The sequence below is a fragment of the Salmo salar genome, chromosome ssa13 (assembly GCF_905237065.1).
Source record: "Salmo salar chromosome ssa13, Ssal_v3.1, whole genome shotgun sequence".
Taxonomy (NCBI): Eukaryota; Metazoa; Chordata; class Actinopteri; order Salmoniformes; family Salmonidae; genus Salmo; species Salmo salar.
This window is the reverse complement of record NC_059454.1, coordinates 82,699,347-82,725,725: the sequence shown is the minus strand read 5'-3', so window position 1 is coordinate 82,725,725 and position 26,379 is coordinate 82,699,347. Positions and strand designations below refer to the sequence as shown.

The 26,379-nt window shown below is 42.7% G+C and overlaps 2 protein-coding genes across 2 annotated transcripts in view; both read left to right on the top strand.

Annotated features, from left to right (window-relative positions):
- The first annotated feature begins 1,029 nt into the window (after positions 1-1,029).
- Positions 1,030-7,892, top strand: znhit1 (zinc finger, HIT-type containing 1). The gene is made up of 6 exons (XM_014137710.2): positions 1,030-1,079; positions 1,442-1,612; positions 1,718-1,797; positions 1,916-2,085; positions 2,228-2,261; positions 7,109-7,892. Exons 1-5 carry the CDS (start codon positions 1,058-1,060, stop codon positions 2,247-2,249), a joined length of 465 nt encoding a protein of 154 aa, XP_013993185.1. The 5' UTR covers positions 1,030-1,057; the 3' UTR covers positions 2,250-2,261; positions 7,109-7,892.
- Positions 7,893-13,882: 5,990 nt separating this feature from the next.
- Positions 13,883-26,379, top strand: part of LOC106567871 (neuronal tyrosine-phosphorylated phosphoinositide-3-kinase adapter 1) — a 30,354-nt gene continuing 17,857 nt past the window's right edge. Inside the window, exon 1 of the mRNA XM_014137703.2 lies at positions 13,883-16,381. The gene's annotated coding sequence lies outside the window, so the exon portion shown is untranslated. The remainder of the gene's footprint in view (positions 16,382-26,379) is intronic.

Here is a 26,379-nt window from a genome sequence, read left to right as displayed (position 1 = left end):
TGTGCACACACATGGGTGCCACCTTACTCATCAAAATATGTTAACAAATGCTCTATTTCTTTATTCCGTACAGACTAATTACCATATTAAGTATGTAGTTTGCATAAAATAGTATAACATGTTATATTCTAATTTCATAAATTGTTACAAACTCTCAGTTTTGAATAAAACATGAAGACTTGTTAATAGCATGACCACCCTACCTTCAATTACTGGTCTTAAATGACTGTAATACATTTTACTTTACTTGAATCATCGTAACAATATGACCACCCTATCCTGAGATATTGGACAAAACATGTTGAGTAAAAAAATCCAAACAGGTGATTTGGTGCTATTATTGATTAGTTTTTTTAAATGTATTTTATTTTAACTTTATTTAACTCGGCAAGTCAGTTTAAGAACAAATTCTTATTTACAATGACGGCCTACCCCGGCCAAACCCGGACAACGCTGGGCCAATTGGTGCTACCATATGGGACTCCCAAACACGGCCGGTTGTGATACAGCCTGGAATCGAACCAGGGTCTGTTATGACGCCTCTAGCACTGAGATGCAGTGCCTTAGCAGTCTAAGGCACGGCATCTCAGTGCTAGAGGCGTCACAACAGACCCTGTGCCACTCGGGAGCCGTGACCTCTCCACAACCTTTTCCATTAATTTGAAAATAAGTTATCTCAGCAATGGTAACTCCAATCCTCATGAAATAGTGTTTTGTGTTACTGCAAAGCTTCTTTATAACTTGCAATATAAAGTCTAACACCAGAACCAAAGTTTAATTTTGTTCCCTAACACGCTACCACATGCAGTAGGCTTTGTAATGTAGGCCAATTTAGACTAGACTAAATATTAAGTATTTATAATATTTAGACGACAGTAGATAGCTGTTAGGAAAATAGATAATGTTAACATAGAGATATCAGTAATTTTATATAAATAATATGCTTACTACAGTTGTTTTCAGTAATATGAGGTTTTATTACAATCGAAAACGCGTTATTATGGTCCAATAACAATAAAATGTCCCTCACGCCCACCGTTGAAATTATTATGCAGCGATGGTGGAGAAGAAAATAGCAGGTAATGTTTGGTGGTGTTTGTATTCTTAAACTGATTGATCTACTCTGCTGTTGGTGAGCAATTAAAATGAAAAAATTACTCGCAGCATGTCCGTACGCTACACTAGTGAGATATCATTAGCACACTCTCCAACTAGATATCACAATGAAAATAAACGGCATGTTGCTCATCCTCCGCGCGCATCTCAAGATCAGTAACGTTAGTAACGGTCCGGGGCAAATTCAAAACCCACCATTGTAATTTACAATACTTTATATATTTATTGTACAGTGTCCTCTTAATTGATTACAACAATTCATACTAAATACGTTATTTTTGCAAATTCATATTTTGTTTCCTATCACATCCTTTTTTTTTTACAGTGCGATCCCAGGACCCAGGCCAGCGGCGCGTTTTGGACTGCGCTACGCGCCAGCGACGCTTAACCAGACAGCTAGAGGCACTTGAAAAGGACAATTTCCAGGATGATCCTCATGCCAGCCTACCCCAGCTGGCCAAGAGGCTCCCTCAGTTTGATGACAGCAATGAGTCTGGTAAAGCAAGCATAATCAGATCAGAGATATAATATTACTAATATTCCAAGACGTTTTGCAATGACTGCTCTGTCAATTCATGACTCACTCCACTCATATCTTCAGGCAAGAAGAGGAAGAAGACAAGAGGAGATCATTTCAAATTGAGATTTCGGAAGAACTTCCAGGCTCTACTGGAGGAAGAGGTAGGTCCATAAGTCAGCCCCCTCTGCAGCTATGCTTTCCTCCCCTCACTTCAATCATCTGCTCCTTCTCTTTACAATCCTTCTGAGTTTCATTCCCTCTCCCACCTGCTCCCTGTAGGAACTAAGTGGGAATGAGGGACCTAACTACCTGACTGCTTGTGCCGAGCCCTCCAAACTGCCGCAGCGCCACTTCTGTGCCGTGTGTGGCTTCCCGTCTCCCTACACCTGCATTTCCTGTGGGGCACGCTACTGCTGTGTCCGCTGCCTGGGCACACATCATGAAACCAGGTAAAACCACTGGCACTGCAGAGGGCTCTTCTCTTTTGGTTTAGTGTTGTTAGTGCTATGATGGGTAGAATTTGTGAGAGTTATTCCACTCTTAATTTAGCACCATTTTCCATGACTCCCTCTCTCCCTCCTTCTCTCACAGGTGTCTGAAGTGGACTGTGTGATGCTCTCAGCTGGTACGTGTGAATGGCTGCATCATTTTATTGCTTGATCATATGTCGTCCTGTCATCAACTGAAGGACAGGTTTCTTTTTTGTGCAGCATCAGAGTATCTGAATGAGCTGTATGACTCCCGTCCAGTCAGTCTGTATGAGCTATATGACTCTCATCCAGTCAGTCTGAATGAGCCGTATGACACCCATCCAGTCAGTCTGTATGAGCTGTATGACTCCCTTCCAGTCAGTCTGTATGAGCTATATGACTCTCATCCAGTCAGTCTGAATGAGCCGTATGACTCCCTTCCATAGCACCAGACAGTGGCTGAATGGGTACAATGCTGTTGCTATCGCAACAGGCATGTGGTGATCTGATGGGAGCCCCTGCATGAGATAGCGATAACTCAGAAAGGGAATGGTGTTTGCTCCATAGTGTGCGTCTGCGCTTCAGCCTAGGCCTGAATTTGACAATCATATACTGAACAAAAATGAAAACGCAACATGCAACATTTTCAATGATTTTACTGAGTTAAAGTTCATAAAAGGAAATCAGTCAATTGAAATCAATTAATTAGGCCCTAATCTATGGATTTCACATAACTGTGCAGGGCACAGCCATGGGTGGGCCTGGGAGGACATAGGCCCGCCCACCCACTTGGGAGCCAGGCCCTGCCAATCAGAATGAGGTTTTCCTCACAAAAGGGCATTATTACAGACAGAAATACTCCTCAGTTTCATCAGCTGTCCAGGTGGCTAGTCTCAGATCATCCTGCAGTTGAAGAAGCCGGATGTGGAGGTCCTGGACTGGCATGGTTACACGCGGTCTGCGGTTTTGAGGCCGGTTGGACGTACTGCCAAATTCTCTAAAATTACATTGGAAGCGGCTTATAGTAGTGAAATTAACATTCAGTTCTCTGGCAACAGCTCTGGTGGACATTCCTGCAGTCAGCATGCCAATTGCACACTCCCTCAAAACGTGTGGCATTGTATTGTGTGACAAAACTGCACATTATAGAGTGGCCTTTTATTGTCCCCTGCACAAAGTGCACCTGTGTAGTGATCATGCTGTTTAATCAGCTTCTTGATATGCCACACCTGTCAGGTGGGTGGATTATCTTGGCAAAGGAGAAATGCTCACTAACAGGGATGTAAACAAATTTGTGCACAAAATTAGAGCAAAATAATATTCATGTGTGTATGGCAAGTTTCGGGATATTTTATTTCAGCTCATGAAACATCAGACCAACACTTTACATGTTGCGTTTATATTTTTGTTCAGTATAGATTCAAATCTGGATTTTATTAACAGGCCACCTTTGACGCCTCAGTGCGATTTTTGGATTTATCAACAACAACAAAACATACCTTGTATGAGTGATATTTGTCTAAAAGCAAAAAAAGGACACTAATTATTAAAACCTTAAACCAGCACTTGGGCCATGAATATTTTTTAATAGAAAGATGATATATTTACAAACACTTTAGACGGGCTACTTTTGAGCAGTAGCCAAAAAAACGAATTTCTGAACTTGTGGCAAAATCCTGTGGTCTAAGTGGACCCTGACCACAAACCATATTTATTGAAATGGATATCAGCAGAAAGTCATACTTTCAATATATTACTCCATTACAGATAGTCAGTACTCGGCAGCTCTACTGCGGAAGTTATTCAAAAAAAGGTTGAGTTATTATAAGTGAAAGAACGTTATGATCACAGATAAGCTGCTCAGATGCTGCAGGTGGCTACAAAGTCTGATTGATTGTACTCAACATGTATGCACAATGTTTTTTTTATAAATCCTTAGTCACACAATCAATCTCTTGTTTGTTAGGTAATGGAGAGTGCATCTTAGAGTTATTCAGATTCATGGTTAAGTTATTGCTACATATAAAGCACATGCACTGTTCCCTTGTAGTCATTCTTACAGTAAATACAGTCAAAAACAAATAGCCTGGCAGCTTTGTATATCCAGAAATCGATGATTGGGACATCACTGGATCAGATCCTGAGTTGGAATGCGTTCCTTTCATTCAAGTAGTCTCACTGTGGAGATCGGTAGGCTACAGTATCTGACTGATAGGGACAGAAGGGCATCATGACAAAGTACGTAATTCTCATAGTCCTTGTGGGAGCAGTTTTAATGATTGGCCTATATGATCTGCAGCTCGTGGCTGTCTGAGAGTCCACAGCTGGCCTTGTGTCCATCCAAGAGCTTGGATAGGGCCTCCATGTAGAGGCCGTGATAAAGGTCCACTTCCTCCTGAGTGGGGGAAGGCCATTTTGGCACTGGGATAGGACCACCCACTGAGAGGAATACACAATGAAAAAATGGGTGAAGCAGAGTGAGATACTTAACACAATGTTGCTGTACATGCTGTATACCATAGAGAGTGAGAGCATTTGTTCAAAGCTACACAAGCACTGCGTTCTACAATCGGATTACTCAAAGAGGTTTTCTAATATGTGAATTGCAAAAGTTTCTATCAACTTACTAAATTACTTCTGAAGCCACTACTTCTGCACACTACTGTGTAACAGAAAAAACCAAACCTCAGTTACCGAAGGCGACTCTGTGGAAGTGATTGTGCATCATAAGACATTTTCAAAATTACAAACAGTGGTGACAGGGCAGTGGTAACAAATCCAGAACCAGTGTTCACCCATGAACAGACACTGGGCAAAGCCCATGATCTTCTTAAAGAGTTGCTGTAACCTCCAGCCCACATTGCCATCTGAGAAGATCACCTTGCGGAAGATATTGTTCTCCCCATACAAGTAGACGGGCATCAGGTCAGCACTGAGGAACAATGAGAGAGATTAGAACTGACCCACTGAGTTATTATGGGTCTTTATCTAATAAATGTACAAATAAGTAATTCTTAAACCCAGCCTAAAGCAGTAAGCCAGGCAGCTTGGTTGGCCTGGTGTTCAATGATGTAGCTATGTGATGTATGGTTGTATTATTTTATAACTACAACACTGTGCTGTCTTGTGAATTTGTGGCCTCTCACTACAGGTCCATTCATAAAATAGATAACTCACCCAATCTCCAGAGCCACCCGGACAAAGCCTTTCCTCTGCTTCATAACCACAGTGTTGACCCCAAGCAGACTCAGAAGAGACTCAGCAGCGCCCCCTATCACAATCACTACCGCATTGCCTTTCTCACCTTTAGCACCAACTGAGCAGAGGCAAAGAGAGATACAGATTGAGGAATAGAAGCTGGGACATTAATGTGTAGAAACTGTGTTCAATGCTGTAAAAAGAATAGAGGGGTGTTTAAAATGATTAAGATAAAAAATTATCCAGTCAGTTTAGAAAGTTTGTCATATTCATCATACTATACATGCAAAAGTATGTGGACACCCCTTCAAATTCGAGGTTTCGGCTATTTCAGCCACACCCGTTGCTGACAGGTGTATAAAATCGAGCATGCAGCCATGCAATCTTCATAGACAAACATTGGCAGTAGAATGGCCCTGCTGAAGAGCTCAGTAACTTTCCGTCATAGGATGCCACCTTTCCAACAATTCAGTTCGTCAAATTTCTTCCCTGCTAGAGATGTCCCGGTCAACTGTAAGTGCTATTTTTTGTGAAGTGGAAACTTCCAGGAGCAACAACGGCTCAGCCGCGAAGTGGTCGACCACACAAGGTAATCTAGAGGCGAAAGAAACGCACACATATTTAGGCGAGGTGCTGGCTAGCGGAGTGGAACACTTTTAAAAAATAAAGGAGAGCCGCACTCTCTAGGAGCTCAGATGCAAAAAAAATGTAATCTTTTTATGTCCAACGTTTCGACAGACAAGCTATTTTCATCATACCCTGATGAAGACAGCTTGTCTGTCGAAACGTTGGAACATTTAATTTTTTTTGCATCTGAGCACCTAGAGTGTGCGGCTCTCCTTAATTTTTTTAAGTAGACCATACAAGGTCACAGAACGGGACTGACGAGTTAAATATCATCTGTCCTCAGTTGCAACACTCACTACCGAGATCCAAACTGCCTCTGGAAGCAACAAGCACAAAAACTGTTCGTCAGGAGCTTCATGAAAGGGGTTTCCAAGGCCATGCAGCCGCACGCACACAAGCCTAAATTCACCATCTGCAATGCCAAGCGTCGGCTGGAGTGATGTAAAGCTCGCTGCCATTGGACTTCGGAGCAATGGAAACGCGTTCTCTGCAGTGATGTATCACGCTTCACCATCTAGCAGTCCGACGGACACATCTGGGTTTGGCGTCTGCCAGGAGAACGCTACCTGTCCGAATGCATAGTGCCAACTGTAAAGTTTAGTGGAGGAGAAACAATGGTCTGGGGCTGTTTTTCATGGTTCGGGCTAGGCCCCTTAGTTCTAGTGAAGGGAAATCTTAATGCTACAGCATACAGTGACATTGTAGACGATTCTGTGCTTCCAACTTTGTGGCAACAGTTTGGGGAAGGCCCTTTGCTGTTTCAGCATGGCAATGCCCAAGTGCACAAAGCAAGGTCCATACAGAAATGGTTTGCCAAGATCTGCCAGGAAGAACTTGATTGGCCTGCACAGAGCCCTGACCTCAACCCCATCAAACACCTTTGGGATGAATTGGAACGCCGACTGCGAGCCACGCTTAATTGCCCAACATCAGTGCCCGACCACACTAATGCTCTTGTGGCTGAAGGGAAGCAAGTCCCTGCAGCAATGTTCCCACATCAAGTGGAAAGCCTTCCCAGAAGAGTAGAGGCTATTATAGCAGCAAAGGGGGAACAAACTCCATATTAATGCCAATGTTTTTAGAATAAAATGTTTGACGAGGAGGTTTCCACATACTTTTGGTCATGTAGTGTACCTTCATTGGGAAGTAGTCCCTAACATGCTTCGCTACTTTCCAGTTTCTCACAAATGCAGTTCTCCCCCTGGTGGTGACAGTGCAGTACTGTCACAGAATCAAATAAAGTTACACACAATCAGGTATGAGATTTTTTGTTTACTGTTTACTTGAGAGTTAAAGATGCAGTGTTGGATCTTAATTAAGCACAGCAAATTTGTAACATATTGTACGATTGGATTTGTAACATACAAATTGCCATACGAAATGGCCGACGTAGTACATCATTGGATTACGTAGTACACAATTGGATGATGTAGTACACAAGAAATGGGGACCCGTTTTGGCTTGTGAGCACCACTTTCAAAACAACTGGCTGAAATTATACAAAAGTTCTGGAGCATCACGTAAAAAAATACAACATTCAAGAATTCAGGGCAACATTCAGTATGACAGTACCTCTTTCAGGTGTGTGCCAGTCCTTCAGCTGCCATATGAAGTAGAGAGTAGACAGCAGGCACAGAGAGGTTAACAAAAGGTACACCATCAACCCAATACAATCCAGACCTGAGGAATAGGGGATGGTGAGTGAGTCCACAGGAAGGGATGCAAAATATGGCACACACTACCATTCAATAGTTTACGGTCACTTAGAAATGTCCTTGTTTTTGAAAGAAAAGCACATTTTTTGTCCAGTAAAATAACATCAAATTGATCAGAAATACAGTGTAGACATTGTTAATGTTGTAAAATACTATTGTAGCTGGAAACGGCTGATTTTTAATGGAATATTTACATAGACGTACAGAAGCCCATTATCAGCAACCATCAATGGCATGTTGTGTTAGCTAATCCAAGTTTATCATTTTAAAAGGCTAATTGATCATTAGAAAACCCTTTTGCAATTATATTAGCACAGTTGAAAACTATTGTTCTGATTAAAGAAGCAATAAAACTGGCCTTCATTAGACTAGTTGAGTATCTGAAGCATCAGCATTTGTGGGTTCGATTACAGGCTCAAAATGGCTAGAAACAAAGACCTTTCTTCTGAAACTCATCAGTCTATTCTTGTTCTGAGAAATTAATGCTATTCCATGTGAGAAATTGCCATGAAACTGAAGATCTCGTACAACGCTGTGTACGGTAGTGTATGTAAGTGTTCAGAAACATATTGCTGCAGTAGTTTATGTGTCGGGGGGCTAGGGTCAGTCTGTTACATCTGGAGTATTTCTCTTGTCTTATCCGGTGTCCTGTGTGTATTTAAATATGCTCTCTCTAATTCTCTCTTTCTCTATTTCTGTCTTTCTCTCGGAGGACCTGAGCCCTAGGACCATGCCTCAGGACTACCTGGTATGATGACTCCTTGCTGTCCCCAGTCCACCTGGCCGTGCTGCTGCTCCAGTTTCAACTGTTCTGCCTGCGGCTATGGAACCCTGACCTGTTCACCGGACGTGCTTGTTGCACCCTCGACAACTACTATGATTATTATTATTTGACCATGCTGGTCATTTATGAACATTTTAACATTTTAACATTTTGACCATGTTCTGTTATAATATCCACCCTGCACAGCCAGAAGAGGACTGGCCACCCCTCATAGCCTGGTTCCTCTCTAGGTTTCTTCCTAGGTTTTTGGCCTTTCTAGGGAGTTTTTCCTAGGGAGTTTTTCCTAGCCACCGTGCTTCTTTCACATGCTTTGCTTGCTGTTTGGGGTTTTAGGCTGGGTTTCTGTACAGCACTTTGAGAATATCAGCTGATGTACGAAGGGCTATATAAATAAATTTGATTTGATTTGATTTGATATTCTATAGAGTTGGACTTCGGAAAACAGACTGTAGATCATAAACAGCACGTGTTTGAAATTAATATCAGCCACCTACATAGGTTCCGCCACTGGTCCTGTGTTAGTAATCTGCTGTTCAAACAATAACAAAGCCGGCTGTGTACTACTCCCTTCACAGAACAGCGCAAACTGGCCCTAACCAGAATAGAAAGAGGAGTGGGAGGCCCCGGTGCACAACTGAGCAAGAGGATAAGTACATTAGAGTGTCTAGTTTGAGAAACAGACGCCTCACAAATTCTCAACTGGCAGCTTCATTAAATAGTACCCAGTCTCAACGTCAACAGTGAAGAGGCGACTCCGGGATGCTGGCCTTCTAGGCAGAGTTGCAAAGAAAAAGCCATATCTCAGACTAGCCAATAAAAATAAAAGATTAAGATGGGCAAAAGAACACAGACACTGGACAGAGGAACTCTCTCGGAGTCGCCACTTCGCTGTTGACGTTGAGACTGGTGTTTTGCGGGTACTATTTAATGAAGCTGCCAGTTGAGGACTTGTGAGGCGTCTGTTTCTCAAACTAGACACTCGGAATTGTAGTTCACATGGAGCCAACCATGGCTAAATGTAACCGCTGAAAACCCTATGTACCGAGAACGGTTTTTGAGAGCTAGGTATGTGCTTGCACAATTGAAGTCGAAAAACAGGTTGAGTATGAGAATGATAAATTGTAGTTACATAGATAAAAGGAAAAGTGTGAGCATTCTTCATATTTACTTGTAATATGTCACGCCCTGACCTTAGAGAGCCTTTTTATTTCTCTATTTGGTTATGTCAGGGTATGATTTGGGTGGGCATTCTAGTTTTTCTATTTCTTTGATTGCCGGGTATGGTTCCCAATCAGAGGCAGCTGTCTATCGTTGTCTCTGATTGGGGATCATACTTAGGCAGCCTTTTTCCCACCTTAGTTTGTGGGATCTTGTTTTTGCATCGGTGCTGTGTAGCCTGCAGAACTTTACATTCGTCTTTGTATTTTGTTGTTTTTTCTGTGTTCATTTTTTTTTATATAAGTAAGATGTTCGCCTACCATGCTGCACCTTGGTCCAATCTTTACGACGAGCGTAACATAATAGGACTAGGACTGTATACAGGCCTTCCTAAATGATCTAACTTTTATAATATGAGCACCAGCATATTATTAGTTCTAGCCTACGGAATATCAATAAAAAGATCAGGCAAATGTTTTAGAAGGTCTATCTGTCATAACACAATGTAAAATTGATATTCAACCAAAAACTTGTCTTGACAAACTAGAATGCACTTGGCCAAGCTGGCTAAATAACATTTAATTGGAAAAGGAGTTGGTTCTTGTTCATGGCCGGACTAGCGCATTTGGGGCCGCAGGGCGCCGACCTTCAGCCGGAGTGCTTGGCAAGTGTCATGTCAGTCACAATGTTTAAAGTATGTACCAGTGTGAACATGCATTGAAATCTGACATGAATGGGTGCATTCCAGATACACATATCATTATATTATATTGATGTGGTTCATGAGATGTCAAATGCTTATCCTGACATTGAAATGATCTGATGCATGTCAGCTACACAAATTGCATACATGCCTTATATGTCTTCTGACTTTCTAGACCGTGGGAGGATCCCTGTAGACCAGGGGTATTCAACCGGGGGTCCATGGAACCCTAGTACTGCAGGGGGTCATCGAAAATCTCTATATATTCTTTCTTTAAGTGGAAAATATTTAGTTTTTATAAAAATATTTTGATGACTATTGCTAGCAAAAACAGAATAAATGCATTTGGAATTACATACCCATAGCAGAAAAGAGGAGGATATCTTCTTTCTAATTATGTCAATTTTATTTTTCAACTCCTAATATTAACAAATGACACTCGTTGGAGCCAATTACTCACTGGACTGTCTGACATAGGCTTTGAAAAAGCACCCACGAATAGGCTACCAGTGCGACAGGTGCCTCTGGCAAGCTTTCTGAACTAGGATATGCATTTTTGCCAACACATGGCTAACCTTTGTTTAACCAGCTAAACAGCTGCTCTTAGTGAAGATGTGTTTGGAGTTCCCTTTCTAGCTAATAGGCGATGTTAGAGTTTGTATTTCCTCTTCCAATTATAACGTGGAAGTCAAAATAATTAACAACTATCTACCAAATCTATTCATTTTAAAATGTTTATTACTTCTCCTTGCCATTATCATTCACCTGGTGATAAAGACAAGATGTGAAGCACATTTTCTTTTGCTAGGGTCTGGGTTGCTGGTTTGCCTGGGAGGGGGTCCCTGAGCAAGAAAATGTTGAAGACGCCTGCTGTAGGCCTACACCCTGTAGAGACAGAAGGGCGCTTCCAAAGGGGTGTGTTGAGCACCACATCGGGCTTTCAGGGGATGTGAAATATGAAAAACAAGGTGTAGACTTGTCACCAAATATGAATACATTTTAAAAGGGACTCACTATATGCTACATTATCTTGGACATGATTCTGATTAATTTGACTACTCATTATCCTCCATATAACTCTGGCGCATTTCTCAAATAGGCAACTGGTGCCTATAACTATTTTATCTATCTAGAAAGGGTATTACACATATACCCACAGCTTTCTCAAATTTCTTCCATCTCCCTGGTTTGGAGCTTAGCCATACACAGTACATAATGGATAGGATTTCTCCAAGTGATATTTACATATAATCATAGAGAATCTATGGTTACATACAGACAATGAAAACACTTTAAAAACAGGAGGAACCAGGTAAAGTACTACAATTTTCTCTGCTAAAGACTTGTTAGAAAACATGTAATGGACTGATGACTGCATGACTGGAATCTGTTGAGGCTGTTGAGATTTTTTAATTCTTACCATGCATAAGCCGTAAAACAATACAGGTTTTTAAAATGTTCCACTACATGAGAGTGCCTTAATTACTTCTGGAAGTTTGTTTTGCATAAAGACTTTTCCGACATTGTTCACTATCCAGCATCAACTTATTTTTGTTCCATTGGACCCCTGTGTTGTAACTGAAATAATAGAATCAAATCAAATCAAATGTATTTATATAGCCCTTCTTACATCAGCTGATATCTCAAAGTGCTGTACAGAAACCCAGCCTAAAACCCCAAACAGCAAGCAATGCAGGTGTAGAAGCACGGTGGCTAGGATAAACTCCCTAGAAAGGCCAAAACCTAGGAAGAAACCTAGAGAGGAACCAGGCTATGAGGGGTGGCCAGTCCTCTTCTGGCTGTGCCGGGAGGAGATTATAACAGAACATGGCCAAGATGTTCAAATGTTCATAAATGACCAGCATGGTCAAATAATAATAATCACAGTTGTCGAGGGTGCAACAAGTCAGCACCTCAAGAGTAAATATCAGTTGGCTTTTCATAGCCGATCATTGAGAGTATCTCTACCGCTCCTGCTGTTTCTAGAGAGTTGAAAACAGTAGGTCTGGGACAGGTAGCACGTCCGGTGAACAGGTCAGGGTTCCATAGCCGCAGGCAGAACAGTTGAAACTGGAGCAGCAGCACGGCCAGGTGGACTGGGGACAGCAAGGAGTCATCATGTCAGGTAGTCCTGAGGCATGGTCCTAGGGTTCAGGTCCTCCGAGAGAGAGAAAGAAAGAGAGAAAGAGAGAGAGAGAATTAGAGAGAGCATACTTAAATTCACACAGGACACCGGATAAGACAGGAGAAATACTCCAGATATAACAGACTGACCCTAGCCCCCCGACACATAAACTACTGCAGCATAAATACTGGAGGCTGAGACAGGAGGGGTCAGGAGACACTGTGGCCCCATCCGACAATACCCCCGGACAGGGCCAAACAGGAAGGATATAACCCCACCCACTTTGCCAAAGCACAGCCCCCACACCACTAGAGGGATATCTTCAACCACCAACTTACCATCCTGAGACAAGGCCGAGTATAGCCCACAAAGATCTCCGCCACGGCACAACCCAAGGGGGGGCGCCAACCCAGACAGGAAGACCACGTCAGTGACTCAACCCACTCAAGTGACGCACCCCTCCTAGGGACGGCATGGAAGAACACCAATAAGCCAGTGACTCAGCCCCTGTAATAGGGTTAGAGGCAGAGAATCCCAGTGGAGAGAGGGGAACCGGCCAGGCAGACACAGCAAGGGCGGTTCGTTGCTCCAGAGCCTTTCCGTTCACCTTCACACTCCTGGGCCAGACTACACTCAATCATAGGACCCACTGAAGAGATGAGTCTTCAGTAAAGACTTAAAGGTTGAGACCGAGTCTGCATCTCTCACATGGGTAGGCAGACTATTCCATAAAAATTGAGCTCTGTAGGAGAAAGCCCTGCCTCCAGCTGTTTGCTTAGAAATTCTAGGGATAGAAGCTGCAAGACATCCCTAGCCTGCTTGAATCCATTTTGTATTTGTATTTATTATGGATCCCCATTAGCTGCTGCCAAGGCAGCAGCTACTCTTCCTGGGGTCCGGCAAAATTAAGGCAGTTATACAATTTTAAAAACATTACAATACAATCATTACAGAAGTCACAACACACTAAGTGTGTGCCCTCAGGCCCATACACCACTACCACATATATACAATGCAGAAATCCATGTGTACGTGTGTGTATAGTGCGTACGTTATCATGTGTGTGTATGCATGTGTCTGTGCCTATGTTTGTGTTACTTCACAGTCCCCGCTGTACTGCTTGCATCAGTTACCTGATGTGGAATAGATTTCCATGTAGTCATGGCTCTATGTTGTACTGTGCACATCCCATAGTCTGTTCTGGACTTGGGGACTGTGAAGAGACCTCTGGTGGCATGTCTTGTGGGGTATGCATGGGTGTCCGAGCTGTGTGCTAGTATTTGTACCTTCAGCATGTCAACACCTCTTACAAAAACAGTAATGATGAAGTCAATCTCTCTTCCACTTTGAGTCATGAGAGATTGACATGCATGTCATTAATGTTAGCTCTCAGTGTACTTTTAAGGGCCAGCCCTGCTGCCATGTTCTGAGCCAACTGCAGTTTTCCCAAGTCCCTCTTTGTGGCACCTGACCACACTACTGAACAGTAGTCTAGGTGTGACAAAACCTACCTTGTTGACTGTGTTGTTAAGAGGTATAGGGTTTAGTGAATGATTTGTCCCAAATACAATGCTTTTAGTTTTGGAAATATTTAGTACTAACTTATTCATTGCTACCTATTCCGAAACCAACTGCAGCTCTTTGTTAAGTGTTGCAGTCATTTCAGTCACTGTAGTAGCTGATGTGTATAGTGTTGAGTCATCCGCATACATAGACACACTGGCCTTACTAGTAAGGCTTGAAAAAAGCAAGTGTCCTAAACAGCTACCCTGGGGGAATTCCTGCTCCTACCTGGATTATGTTTGAGAGGCTTCCATTAAAGAACACCCTCTGTGTTCTGTTAGACTAGTAGCTCTTTATCCACATTATAACTGTGGGTGCAAAGCCATAACACATAAGTTGTTCCAGCAGCAGACTATGGTCGATAACGTCAAAAGCTGCACTGATGTCTAACAAGACAACCCCCCACAATACTTTTATGTCATTGATGTGCCCTACCGGCTCACAAGCATTCAGCAATATGGGCAGTTGCTAGATCAGCTCAAAGAAAACAAGTTATCACCTATTCAGTAGCACGGCAACTGAACAGGGCAGCGCTCAGGCCCACAAACATTCAGCACTATGGACAGTACCGCGACCAGCGTGGAATAAGGTAGCCTAAACAGGAGACTGATAGTTGATTCAGCACCACGGTCACTGAATAGCGCCTTGCCCTGACCGCTCATATAGCCAGAGAGGAAGAGGCGAAGCAAGTGTTTACTCTGCCCCAAATCTGTCCACGAAAAGACGACCACTAAGTGAGAAATGTCTGTTTGGTCAATGAGAATGTTACATTTGGTCAAAAAAATAAGAATTTCTAACATGCTACGTGAGGCTTATTTGATCAAATATAAGTTTAGCAATGGTTAGGTTGTTATGAATGCACTTATATGAGTGGAAGCGCATGGCATTTCGGCAACTTTGAAAAAAACTACTTTATATCGGAAATGTGCCTGCTATTCACAGGCCTATCTGCCCTCTCATTGGCTAGAATGGTCCCACCTGATCTCGCCTCCTCCTGGTCACTCAACTATGTTGTTAATATAATAGATGATCTTTGACAGCCTAATGAGGAACCTCTTATTGCAGGCAGAATGCGAGGAGAAACGTGAATGGATTAAAATAATTCACTACGACAGACAGCCTAGAACTTGTAGCATAATAGGCAACTGTTATAAAGGGGGAATTGAATAGACATGATATCTGTTTTTCAAAATTATCGTGGAATGTAAAACAGTTTTTGGACCGCCAATAAAATCCCAATTTAACTCACTCTGCTCACTATTTAGTTTGCAGTTCTCAATATGAAAACAGACCTAAAGGGGCGCAATAGGAAGAACCCAATGAAGTTGATAGGGTGAATAACTCTTTAAAATAACTGTTCATAACATAACTGCCTATTCAGATAAATTGATGAATTGCTTAAGTCTTGAAGTGGTTGAATGTATCTCTGAATATTTTTTTTGACTCTGTCTGTTAGAGTTCAATGAGTTTGATGTAAATATGTGTCATGTCAACCGGTAAACACTGTGCTTTTTCCAAGCCGTGTGTGATTGTATGTGTGAATTAATATATGTTGTAGCCTCTGTCTGTCATTTTCTAAGGTAAAAAGATGGGCTGCTGTGAACCTCGGATATAAAAAGCACACGCTGCCAGACTGCTTACGTCTGCAATGAGACCGCAGACGAAATTGTAAATACTACTCAACCTGAGTCGATAGAGAGAGGCGGGGAAAAGGGCAGACATAGAAATATAGAAAACAAATACTTAGAAAATGTATACTCGGTAAGGCGGTCAGATATGTCGACTCGACAATTAAAAAAACCTGAGCGTCACATCGGTTGAGCGAGACGCGCATTATGGAATCTTCATAAACCTGCCTCGTTGCATCCGCTATTTGATCAACCAATGGCCTCCTCTGGAGAACAATTATTAATATTAATATAAATGCAAATATCTGGTAGCGCACCGCTTGAACCGACATTTCTGTGTTTAGCCATCCATGTTTTATCGGATGGTTCAGATAACGCGCAGAATTTAGGAGCGTTCCATTATTTTATTTGTGAATGGTTTTTTTGGGGGGGGGCAGAATAGCATTTTGTAACGTCGCATAGAACTGCACCATGGATTTCAATCAGAATTCTTAAAGGGTAGCCCATAGTGCCAATTTAATCGGTGAACAAATAGAAACGCTGTACATGTAAACAAGAACCAGCAATCTTCTAAGATCCGCCCATTTCTATATTCTATCTTTCAGTATTTCTCGACACATCTGGAAAAAGTTTTTTTTTTTTTTTTACCGTTCTTCCAAGAGGACGGCAATGTCATCATCAACATCCCGGCGTGGTTTTGTTGTTGTCTGATTTTACTACTGGATATCGGCACTTACCCCTGCGCCAAGCCATACCTCCGTTTTTTTTTACAAGGTAATGCCTTTACATTTATTTCCCACAACATGTTATAGGAACAGCAAATGTTGCCTCTTATTTGAATAACCAAACGCCATCGATGAAATCATATTCCCTTGATATGCAATTGCATGTGATATACCCTACGGGTTAACTGCATGTGAAGTCAATGTTTATAGGAGTGAGAGGTGTAAGTGTTTTTCCACAACAATTTACGCACTTTCTGCTGTAGCACAAGTAGCATAGTCTAGTAGAGGCCATATCGTGTGTTTGTAGGCGATGCAATTTTACACAAAAAAATGTAGTCAGCATGTCTGCTTTATTTGCGACAGAACTATAAAGATAACGTAGCCCAGGTCTTAAATTCAGTAGTGGCTAGTGCTCGTAAATATTTCACACGAAAACAAGAAGTCGATCAGCTGACTTGTGATGATGGAGCCCATGCATGGCATCGTTTTAATCATATGAGCGGAGCCACTGTGTCAGAAAACCACCCGTCAGACGTTGTCGTCACGTAAAACATACCGATAGTTTCATTGGAATTCATAATAATTACATGGTTGATTTTGTTTATGTGTTTAAATATTCGGGTGTAGACATTACGCACGCCTGTGCGCGTTGTCAGGTAAATTGGTTTGCCATTTGGGCTGTTGGGTTGGGGATGTGCTCGTCTGGCTGGGATGATCATTTGTTTTGAAGAGTTCGTGAAGCTATTTTATATCATTGCTTCAGCCAATATAATTTCATCTCAAATAAATGTAATGCCAACGTGAGAATGCATATGCTACATGACACATCCACGGTCGTTAAATTGGACAAACAGAGAGGTGGGGGCGTGCCGGGTTGTGTGTGTAACATTTTAGTGCTGGATACTGGCTCAGACGTGACTCCCGCTCACTCACACACACATACATTTAAGCTGTTTTTTTGTTGTTGTTGAGACAGACAAATAAGCACCAAACGTAGACCTACTAAATTACAGGAGGGGGGTTGGTGGGGTGGGGGATTTCAAGGCTTTTTGTGTGACTGTGACTGCAGACATGTGTCCCCACCCTTGCAGAGCAATGTGGAGCATTTCTACACACACATTCTATGCAAATAATTATAAGCTTTTCATAAATAATAATCATAATTACATTTTATTTGGATGGGCGTAACGATGAGTTGTAGTTAAGAAGCTCAACTCCACATGCGCAATGGTGTCTACACACATCTGTAGGCTAACATTATTTATTTTACTGAATCCAATTCCCAACCTGGTCTCAGAGCATTTCATATTATTCTTTGGGTAAATCCGAGATACTCAATTTAGTATATGTTACATTTCGTATGGTATATATTCATTTGTGCATGTCCATCATCCATTTTGTATGATGTATTACGAATTACAATTCGTATGATATGTTACGAATTTGCAAAATGTACAATATGTTATGAATTTACTAAATGTACAATATGTTACGAGTTTTCTAAATGTATGATATGTTTACGAATTCCGAATTGTTGTGGCTACTGTTAGCAAGGTGGCTAATACTAATGTTAGCTAGCTGACGGTTAGCTAAAAGGGCTTAAGGTTAGGGTTAGGAGAAGGGCTAGCTAACATGCTAAGTAGTTGCAAAGTAGCTAAAAATAATTAAGTAGTTGAAAAGTTGATATAACCTTTGGGTTGCTAGACATCCGCGTTATCATTATTCATTTTTGCCTTAAGTAGCCTTCTGTCTTGTGCACCATACCAAACGTTACATATCATACTCATTTGAGTGTGTCCTGGATTGACATTTACTATGTTACGTCTAGTCTATGCGACCAGGCTGCAATTCCATATCCTGCCAAAGTTCCCAGGTTCCTATGAGTGTATGTGTGTAATATGTGTCCATTGAATTTCTGGTCAGTTGAATTTACTGCAACTTCCAGAGCAATACATGAATTGACTGGCATATAGATGGCACCGCTCCTTACTCGCTTCTATGTTTGTTTTATGATTTGCTTTTATAGTGAAAGCTTACTTACATAGTGTATTATACTATAGATGTACGTGTATATGTTGGGGTTGGATCATATTTCTGTTTGAAAATCAATCCCCATATAGATATTTCTGTGTGTGTTTGCATCTCTGTTTGTGTCGGTGTGTCTATTAGAGAGTGCTTTAGGTACAAAGGTATCCTACAATATTGTTTAAGACAGAAGTTAAAAGCATCAAGCATCATCATCCTCACCCAATATCCCTGAACCCCTCCAAAATTCAGTGATTATAGCAGACAGAGAATCTCAACTCCTAGTGGTGGTGGACAAGAACAAAGCGCCAAAGTCTTTCTCCTACTACAAAGGTGGCCAATGCAGTAGTAACGTACAAATTCCCACCGAACCCTTTCTCCCTGAAGGTCACACAATTCAGTGTTTTCATTGCTAATGCTATCTTCCATCTGAGAAAGGACAGTTGGAGCCAATGAACCCAATGAACCCTCTATATTTTGAGCAGTTTCTCACTGAGGAAACATGAATGAAAAACACACACGTTTCAGCAGCATTGTTGGAAACCTCACATAATTCTGGTATCCTTTATTTCAAGATATCAATGAGTAGGATGCAAACAGCAACACCGGCGTGAATAGGTGTGTAAGTGGGGATGATGACTAAAGGAGGGAAACGAGGGTCCACTGCAATGAACGAGAGAGGGAAAGGGAGAAAGGCAAACACACTATCTAGCCATTTCCCTTTGATGAGGGCTAGTCGTTCCAGACAAAGACGTGGTGGGATTCCAGAGATGACGAGTGATTGAAAGATGGAGGGATACTCAAATGAGCCGACAGACAGGGGGCAAGAAAAGGCTTACAGAGGGAGAGCGAGAGAGAGCGAGATGGAGAGAGACAGAGAGGGAGACGGAGGGAGGAACTGGCGAGTGTCAGACAGACATGGCAGATGCTCACGTTTAAAGCTCCTTTCTCCACTAGAATTCTGGCATTGCCGGGCTCCTGATCTGGCTGATCTGCGATTCATCTTTTACTGCAGTTTCCCTGGAATCCCAAAATTGTATTTGACCGGACCAGAATGTGAGCAGTATGATTATATACAGTATGATTCGGAGCCCTGTTTGTGGGGAGGGAGCGAGCGAGTGAGAGAGAGGGAGAGCGAGAGAGAGAGAGTGTCTGTGAGTGTGGGTTAAGGAACCAGAGCAGGTGCAGTAATATCAGACTGCAGAGTGACTGTGGAGTCCAGCTGTAGTCCTCTCTAAAGCTGGGGATGGATGGGAGCTGGAGCGTGGTGCTGGGTGCTCACAGGATGAAGACCAATCCCAGATTTGGTAGTAGATTAGTGAAATCTCCACAGTACCATGCATATGAACGTGACGGGACTGACAGCTTCTCTGAGCCAGGCAAATTCATGTATCAGGATCATTATAATGGATATATTCAAATAAATGGCAATAGAAACGAAGGTAAAACAAACTAAATTGCTGTCATTTCAGCTGCTTGATGCATGTTAGATTTAGTTGGCTAGATAGCAAAGGAGAAGTAGCTAGCCTGCATAACTACATGGCAATTATTTGTTTACGCAGAAACTCCTCAAAGTTTGTAAGGTTCTGGAAGTCTAGATCAATCATAATAACTACCATTATACAACTAATAAATACGACAGAGATGAGTGTTTCAATAAGAGACTGTGCTGTGTGTCTCTCCTAACAGCCCTCTCATCTCCTCATAGTACTCAGTTTGTGTTGATGAGCTCCTCTCCATCTGATCGAAACCCAGACATGAATTTACTAAAAACTCAAAAAGGGGAAAGGTTAATCGAGGATTTAGACTATAGTAAACAAGAAAGGGAGGGAGACAGAGAAGTAGAGAGTTGGATTTAGAATACGATCCCTGCTCATCAACAGAGGCGGTTGAAAGGAACAGAGGAGGACAGCGATAGGGAAAAACAGATAAGCGACATAAATGTTTCAAATAAGTGGTTTAACGGAACATGAATCATACACAACAGTGAGGGAGGGAAACAGCAGAGCAGCAGAGCTCCCTCCAGTAGCATCCCTCTCTCCTCTCTTCCGCTGGCTGGCCCAGAAACAGCAGAGGTAAACATTTCAGACAGGCTGCTCCATGCTGCTCGCTCTACTTCAGGGGCCTCATTTATCAAAGTGCGTGGGTAGAGAAAAGACTCTAAAACATGCGTGTGCCAGTTTTCCCGCAAAGGTTGTTATCAATTTTGAAATTGTCCGGAAAGTAAGCATATCTCCACGCAAAATCTCAGACCATGCGTACGCACAACTTCTAGTGGTTGATCAACTGTATTGCAAGCAAATATTGTTCTTTTGAGGGAAATGGAGGTGTTTGATGCATGGGAATTATAATAATGGTATGCTAAAGAAAACCTTATAACGTAGAGGCCTAATGATAAAACTGATGCATTTGGCGTTGGCAAGGAGATCGCATAGCAGCATGTCTGTTAACCCTAATGTGTTTCTTTTACTTGTATTATATAGGCCTACATCTTAATAATATTGCAGGACATGTCTCTCCTTTTCTGACATGACTGATTTATTCCTGCTACACAACAAATATTAGTCTACCATTTATCCATTGCTCATTACTCAAAAGTAAATTGACCGGTAGCCTATTTAAATGTGATAGTATGGGTAGCATACAGTATTGCTGTGCGATTGGAGTGCACAACGTAGCCTATTTAAAGTAGCTGTCCAGTGTGTCCAGATTTCTATGAAATATAATCTATAATTAATTGCAATATGAGTCATATAGTTTTGCTTACAAAATATGGTAATGAACTCTTAAATGTAACGAAATGTAATCGAAAATGTAATCTACATAATACCTAAAAGTAATGATTTATTATGAGAGGGCCATAAACAATAACTAGTAACGCTGCATACTCCAAGAAAGGTTCAAATCTCACCTTTCTGGTAAAAATAGTTATACATTTCTGAGGTGTAGTCACTTTTGAGGACACAAGCTCAAGTACACAGCACAAATATGAAAGATTTTATATGATGTATTTCCTATTCAACAAAACTGGATGAGTAAGGCTTGGAATGACTTATATTTGTTCTAAACGTAGTATAATCAATTAACAAAACAACTAACTATAATATTTCACCTTCCTTAGAACTGTAAAATACATATTTGTAAATTTAGGGTTAGAGAAAATGTGCATATTTTCTTAAGGTCTCTTGATCACAGCATCTGCCCCAGTCGCTGTGAATGTCAAACAGAGCTCTAGCTTGGCTTCATCCATGAAGAGCACACTTCTTCAGCGTGCCAGTGGCCATTGAAGGTGAGCATTTGCCAACTGAAGTCGGTTACAATGCCGAACTGCAGTCAGGTCAAGACCCTGGTGAGGATGACGAGCACACAGTCTGATGAAACCCACAGTTTCATCAGCTGTACGATTGGCTGGTCTCAGACCATCCCGCAGGTGAAGAAGCCAGATGTGGAGGTCCTGGGCTGGCATGATTACATGTGGTCTGCGGTTGTGAGGCCGTTTGGACATACTGCCAAATTCTCTAAAACGATGTTTGAGGCGGCTTATGGTAGAGAAATTAACATAAAATTCTCTGGCAACAGATCTGGTGGAGATTCCTGCAGTCAGCAAGCCAATTGCACGCTCCCTCAAAACTTTAGACATCTGTGGCATTGTGTGTCAAAACTGCACATTTTTGAGTGGCCTTTTATTGTTCTAAGCACATAGTGCACCTGTGTAATGATCATGCTGTTTAATCAGCAGGGGGATGGCTCTATCTTCTCCTTATACCATGCTAATTGTCATGGCTCTCATCTGGGTTTGCTATACAGTATGTAAATATATTCCACTCAGTAATAGACCCCAACTACAGTATTTGTTGTCACTCTTAGACACTGGTGTCTTCTCAGACAAAATATGTGTTAGCAATTTGGGGAGATGTTAGACTACCATTATAAAGTTAAAGGGGTTGGTACTCTCTATCTCTCTCTACTGCACCTGCCGTTTCGACCTCTGAATGCTCTGAAAAGCCAACTGACATTTACTCCCGAGGTGCTGACCTGTTGCACTCTCTATAACCACTGTGATTATTATTTGACCCTGCTGGTCATCTATGAAGGTTTGAACATCTTGAAGAACGATCTAGCCTTAATGTCCTTGTACTCCTATAATATCCCCCGGCACAGTCAGAAGAGGACTGGCAACCCCTCAGAGCCTGCTTCCTCTCTAGGTTTCTTCCTAGGTTCCTGCCTTTCTAGGGAGTTTTTCCTAGCCACCGTGCTTCTACATCGGCATTGCTTGCTCTTTGGGGTTTTAGGCTGGGTTTATGTATAGCACTTTGTGACATCTGCTGACGTAAAAAGGGCTTTATAAATACATTTGATCGATTGATGATTGTATTCATACAGTCCTGGTTCATTGCTTCATAATGCTACTAAATATCTTCAATGATATCAGAGGCATTGTAGGTTTGCCTAAAAATATATGTACATATGTCATTGCCATGCAATTTTGTTTGCATATAAAACAAACAAATGCTCTGCATTATACAATAGAGGAGTTCAGAGCAACAAGGAGGGGGCAGGGCAATGTTGCAGGTTAATTTGCATAAAATACGAAAGGATAGTCAGATCCTGTTTAGAAAAGGATCCTGGCTTAGTGTTCTGGAGTGTGTGCGTCTTTAAGCTTCTGCCCCCTCCTCCCTGAGGAACTGCATTTTTCCCATTGTCATTACTGCTACCCTCTCTCTCTCTCTCTCTCTCTCTCTCTCTCTCTCTCTCTCTCTCTCTCTCTCACACACACAAACACACCTTTCCTCTTTCCACACTCACATGCCCTCTCTATTCCTCAGCTATCCAGAGGGGAGGGATGAACTCAGCAGCACAGACAGCACATGACAGTAGACAGACATAGCCAGCCAAGATGATCCCCAGAGATTTATAAGTGGGAGGGATATCAGTGTGTATGTGTGTGTGTTTTTGTTTGTTTGTTTATTTGTGTGCGTGCATGTGACTGAGTGATTGAGTTTCTTTCTGTCTGTCTGTCTGTCTGTCTGTCTGTCTGTCTGTCTGTCTGTCTGTCTGTCTGTCTGTCTGTCTGTCTGTCTGTCTGTCTGTCTGTCTGTCTGTCTGTCTGTCTGTCTGTCTGTCTGTCTGTCTGTCTGTCTGTCTGTCTGTCTGTCTGTCTGTCTGTCTGTCTGCCTGCCTGCCTGCCTGCCTGCCTGCCTGCCTGCCTGCCTGCCTGCCTGCCTGCCTTTCTTTCTGTCTATGACATGATGGTGGCTACCAAATTTCCCATGGCAACGCGGGACACCAGCAGCAGGTCATGCTGGCCTTGCCGTTTAGAGTGTGTGTAAATTCAGGCTCACAGAGCCAGCCGAGGCAGAGTGTGTCTGTGTCTGTCCCTCGAGGGCAGGCTGTCCTGTTGGATGAGAGACTCAGCAGCAGCCCAATGGTATCACTGAGGAGTGTGGTGTGTTGCTGTGCCGCTCCTCTCATCATGGCGCGTTTGCTGCACATACTGTACCACACATGCTGAGCTTCCAGTGCCGGTATATACGCTCTCTCTTCCTCTCTCTTTTCCTCTCTCTCTTCTCCCTCCCTCCCGCCCTCCCTCCCTCCCTCCCTCTTTCTTTCTCTCTCTGTCTCTCTCTCACACACGCACTCACACACACACACAAACAACAAACAAACACACACACACAAACACACATGCACACGCAGAGCAGAGCAAAGCAGAGCTAAGGTATTGTCTGGGACTCCTTGCTGAGGGTGTTTGTCTGAGACAGTAGAGGTGGTTGTGTGTGTTTGGAGCTCTGGGGGGCCTCTCCTCCATTTAAAATTTTCTTGAGCACAAGGTGTGTATGTGTGTGTGTAAATGCGCACGTGCTTGTACGTGTCTGTGTGTTCACGTGTGTGTTGTTAGCCAGTGAATGTTCATGTACTGAGTGCACTGAGTCACCTTGGTTACTGAAGATTCCAACCAGAGATGATGAAGCCAATGGCAGGTTACTGAAGATTCCAACCAGAGATGATGAAGCCAATGGCAGGTTACTGAAGATTCCAACCAGAGATGATGAAGCCAAGGGCAGGTTACTGTAAATGCACAACTAGTTTACTGTAATTTTCATATGCTTGCAAAAATAGAAAAGAATTGTGAGGTAATATACAAAAAAAGTCATACAAATTTACTATGCACGCAAGTGTACACACACACATAAACATATAAATGTAAAATATACAGTACAATTCAAAGGTTTGGACACAAGCTACTCATTCATGGGTTTTTCTTTATTTTTACTATTTTCTACATTGTAGAATAATAGTGAAGACATCAAAACTATGAAATAACACATGTAATCATGTAGTAACCAAAAAAGTAACCAAAAACAAATCAAAATATATTTTATATTTGAGATTCTTCAAAGTAGCCACCCTTTGCCATGATGACAGCTTTGCACACTCTTGGCATTCTCTCAACCAGCTTCATGAGAAATGGTTTTTCCAACAGTCTTGAAGGAGTTCCCACATATGCTGAGCACTTGTTGACTGCTTTTCCTTCACTCTGCTGTCCAACTCATCCCAATCCATCTCAAATGGGACTCCCAAGTGGCGCAGCGATCGAAGGCACTGCATCTCAGTCCTAGAGGCATCACTACAGACACCCTGGTTCAAATCTAGGCTGTATCACAACCAGCTGTGATTGGGCAGTGCACAATTGTACCAGCGTCGTCCGGATTTGGCCGGTGTAGGCCGTCATTGTAAATAAGAATTTCTTCTTAACTGACTTGCCTAGTTAAATAAAGGTAAAATAAAAATTGGGTTGAGGTCAAGTGATTGTGGAGGCCAGGTCATCTGATGCAGCACTCCATCACTCTCCTTCTTGATCAAATAGCCCTTACACAGCCTGGTGGATGTGTTTTGGATCATTGTCCTGTTGAAAAACAAATGATAGTCCCACTAAGCACAAACCAGATGGGATGGCGTATCGCTGCAGAATGCTGTGATAGCCATGCTGGTTAAGTGTGTTGAATTCTAAATAAATCACTGACAGTGTCACCAGCAAAGCACCCCCACACCATTACATTTACATTTACATTTAAGTCATTTAGCAGACGCTCTTATCCAGAGCGACTTACAAAATGGTGCATTCACCTTATGATATCCAGTGGAACAACCACTTTACAATAGTGCATCTAAATATTTTAAGGGGGGGGGTTAGAAGGATTACTTTATCCTATCCTAGGTATTCCTTAAAGAGGTGGGGTTTCAGGTGTCTCCGGAAGGTGGTGATTGACTCCGCTGTCCTGGCGTCGTGAGGGAGCTTGTTCCACCATTGGGGTGCCAGAGCAGCGAACAGTTTTGACTGGGCTGAGCGGGAACTGTGCTTCCTCAGAGGTAGGGGGGCCAGCAGGCCAGTGGTGGATGAACGCAGTGCCCTTGTTTGGGTGTAGGGCCTGATCAGAGCCTGAAGGTATGGAGGTGCCGTTCCCTTCACAGCTCCGTAGGCAATCACCATGGTCTTGTAGCGGATGCGAGCTTCAACTGGAAGCCAGTGGAGAGAGTGGAGGAGCGGGGTGACGTGAGAGAACTTGGGAAGGTTGAACACCAGACGGGCTGCGGCGTTCTGGATGAGTTGTAGGGGTTTAATGGCACAGGCAGGGAGCCCAGCCAACAGCGAGTTGCAGTAATCCAGACGGGAGATGACAAGTGCCTGGATTAGGACCTGCGCCGCTTCCTGTGTGAGGCAGGGTCGTACTCTGCGAATGTTGTGGAGCATGAACCTACAGGATCGGGTCACCGCCTTGATGTTAGTGGAGAACGACAGGGTGTTGTCCAGGATCACGCCAAGGTTCTTAGCACTCTGGGAGGAGGACACAAGGGAGTTGTCAACCGTGATGGCGAGATCATGGAACGGGCAGTCCTTCCCCGGGAGGAAGAGCAGCTCCGTCTTGCCGAGGTTCAGCTTGAGCTGGTGATCCGTCATCCACACTGATATGTCTGACAGACATGCAGAGATGCGATTCGCCGCCTGGTTATCAGAAGGGG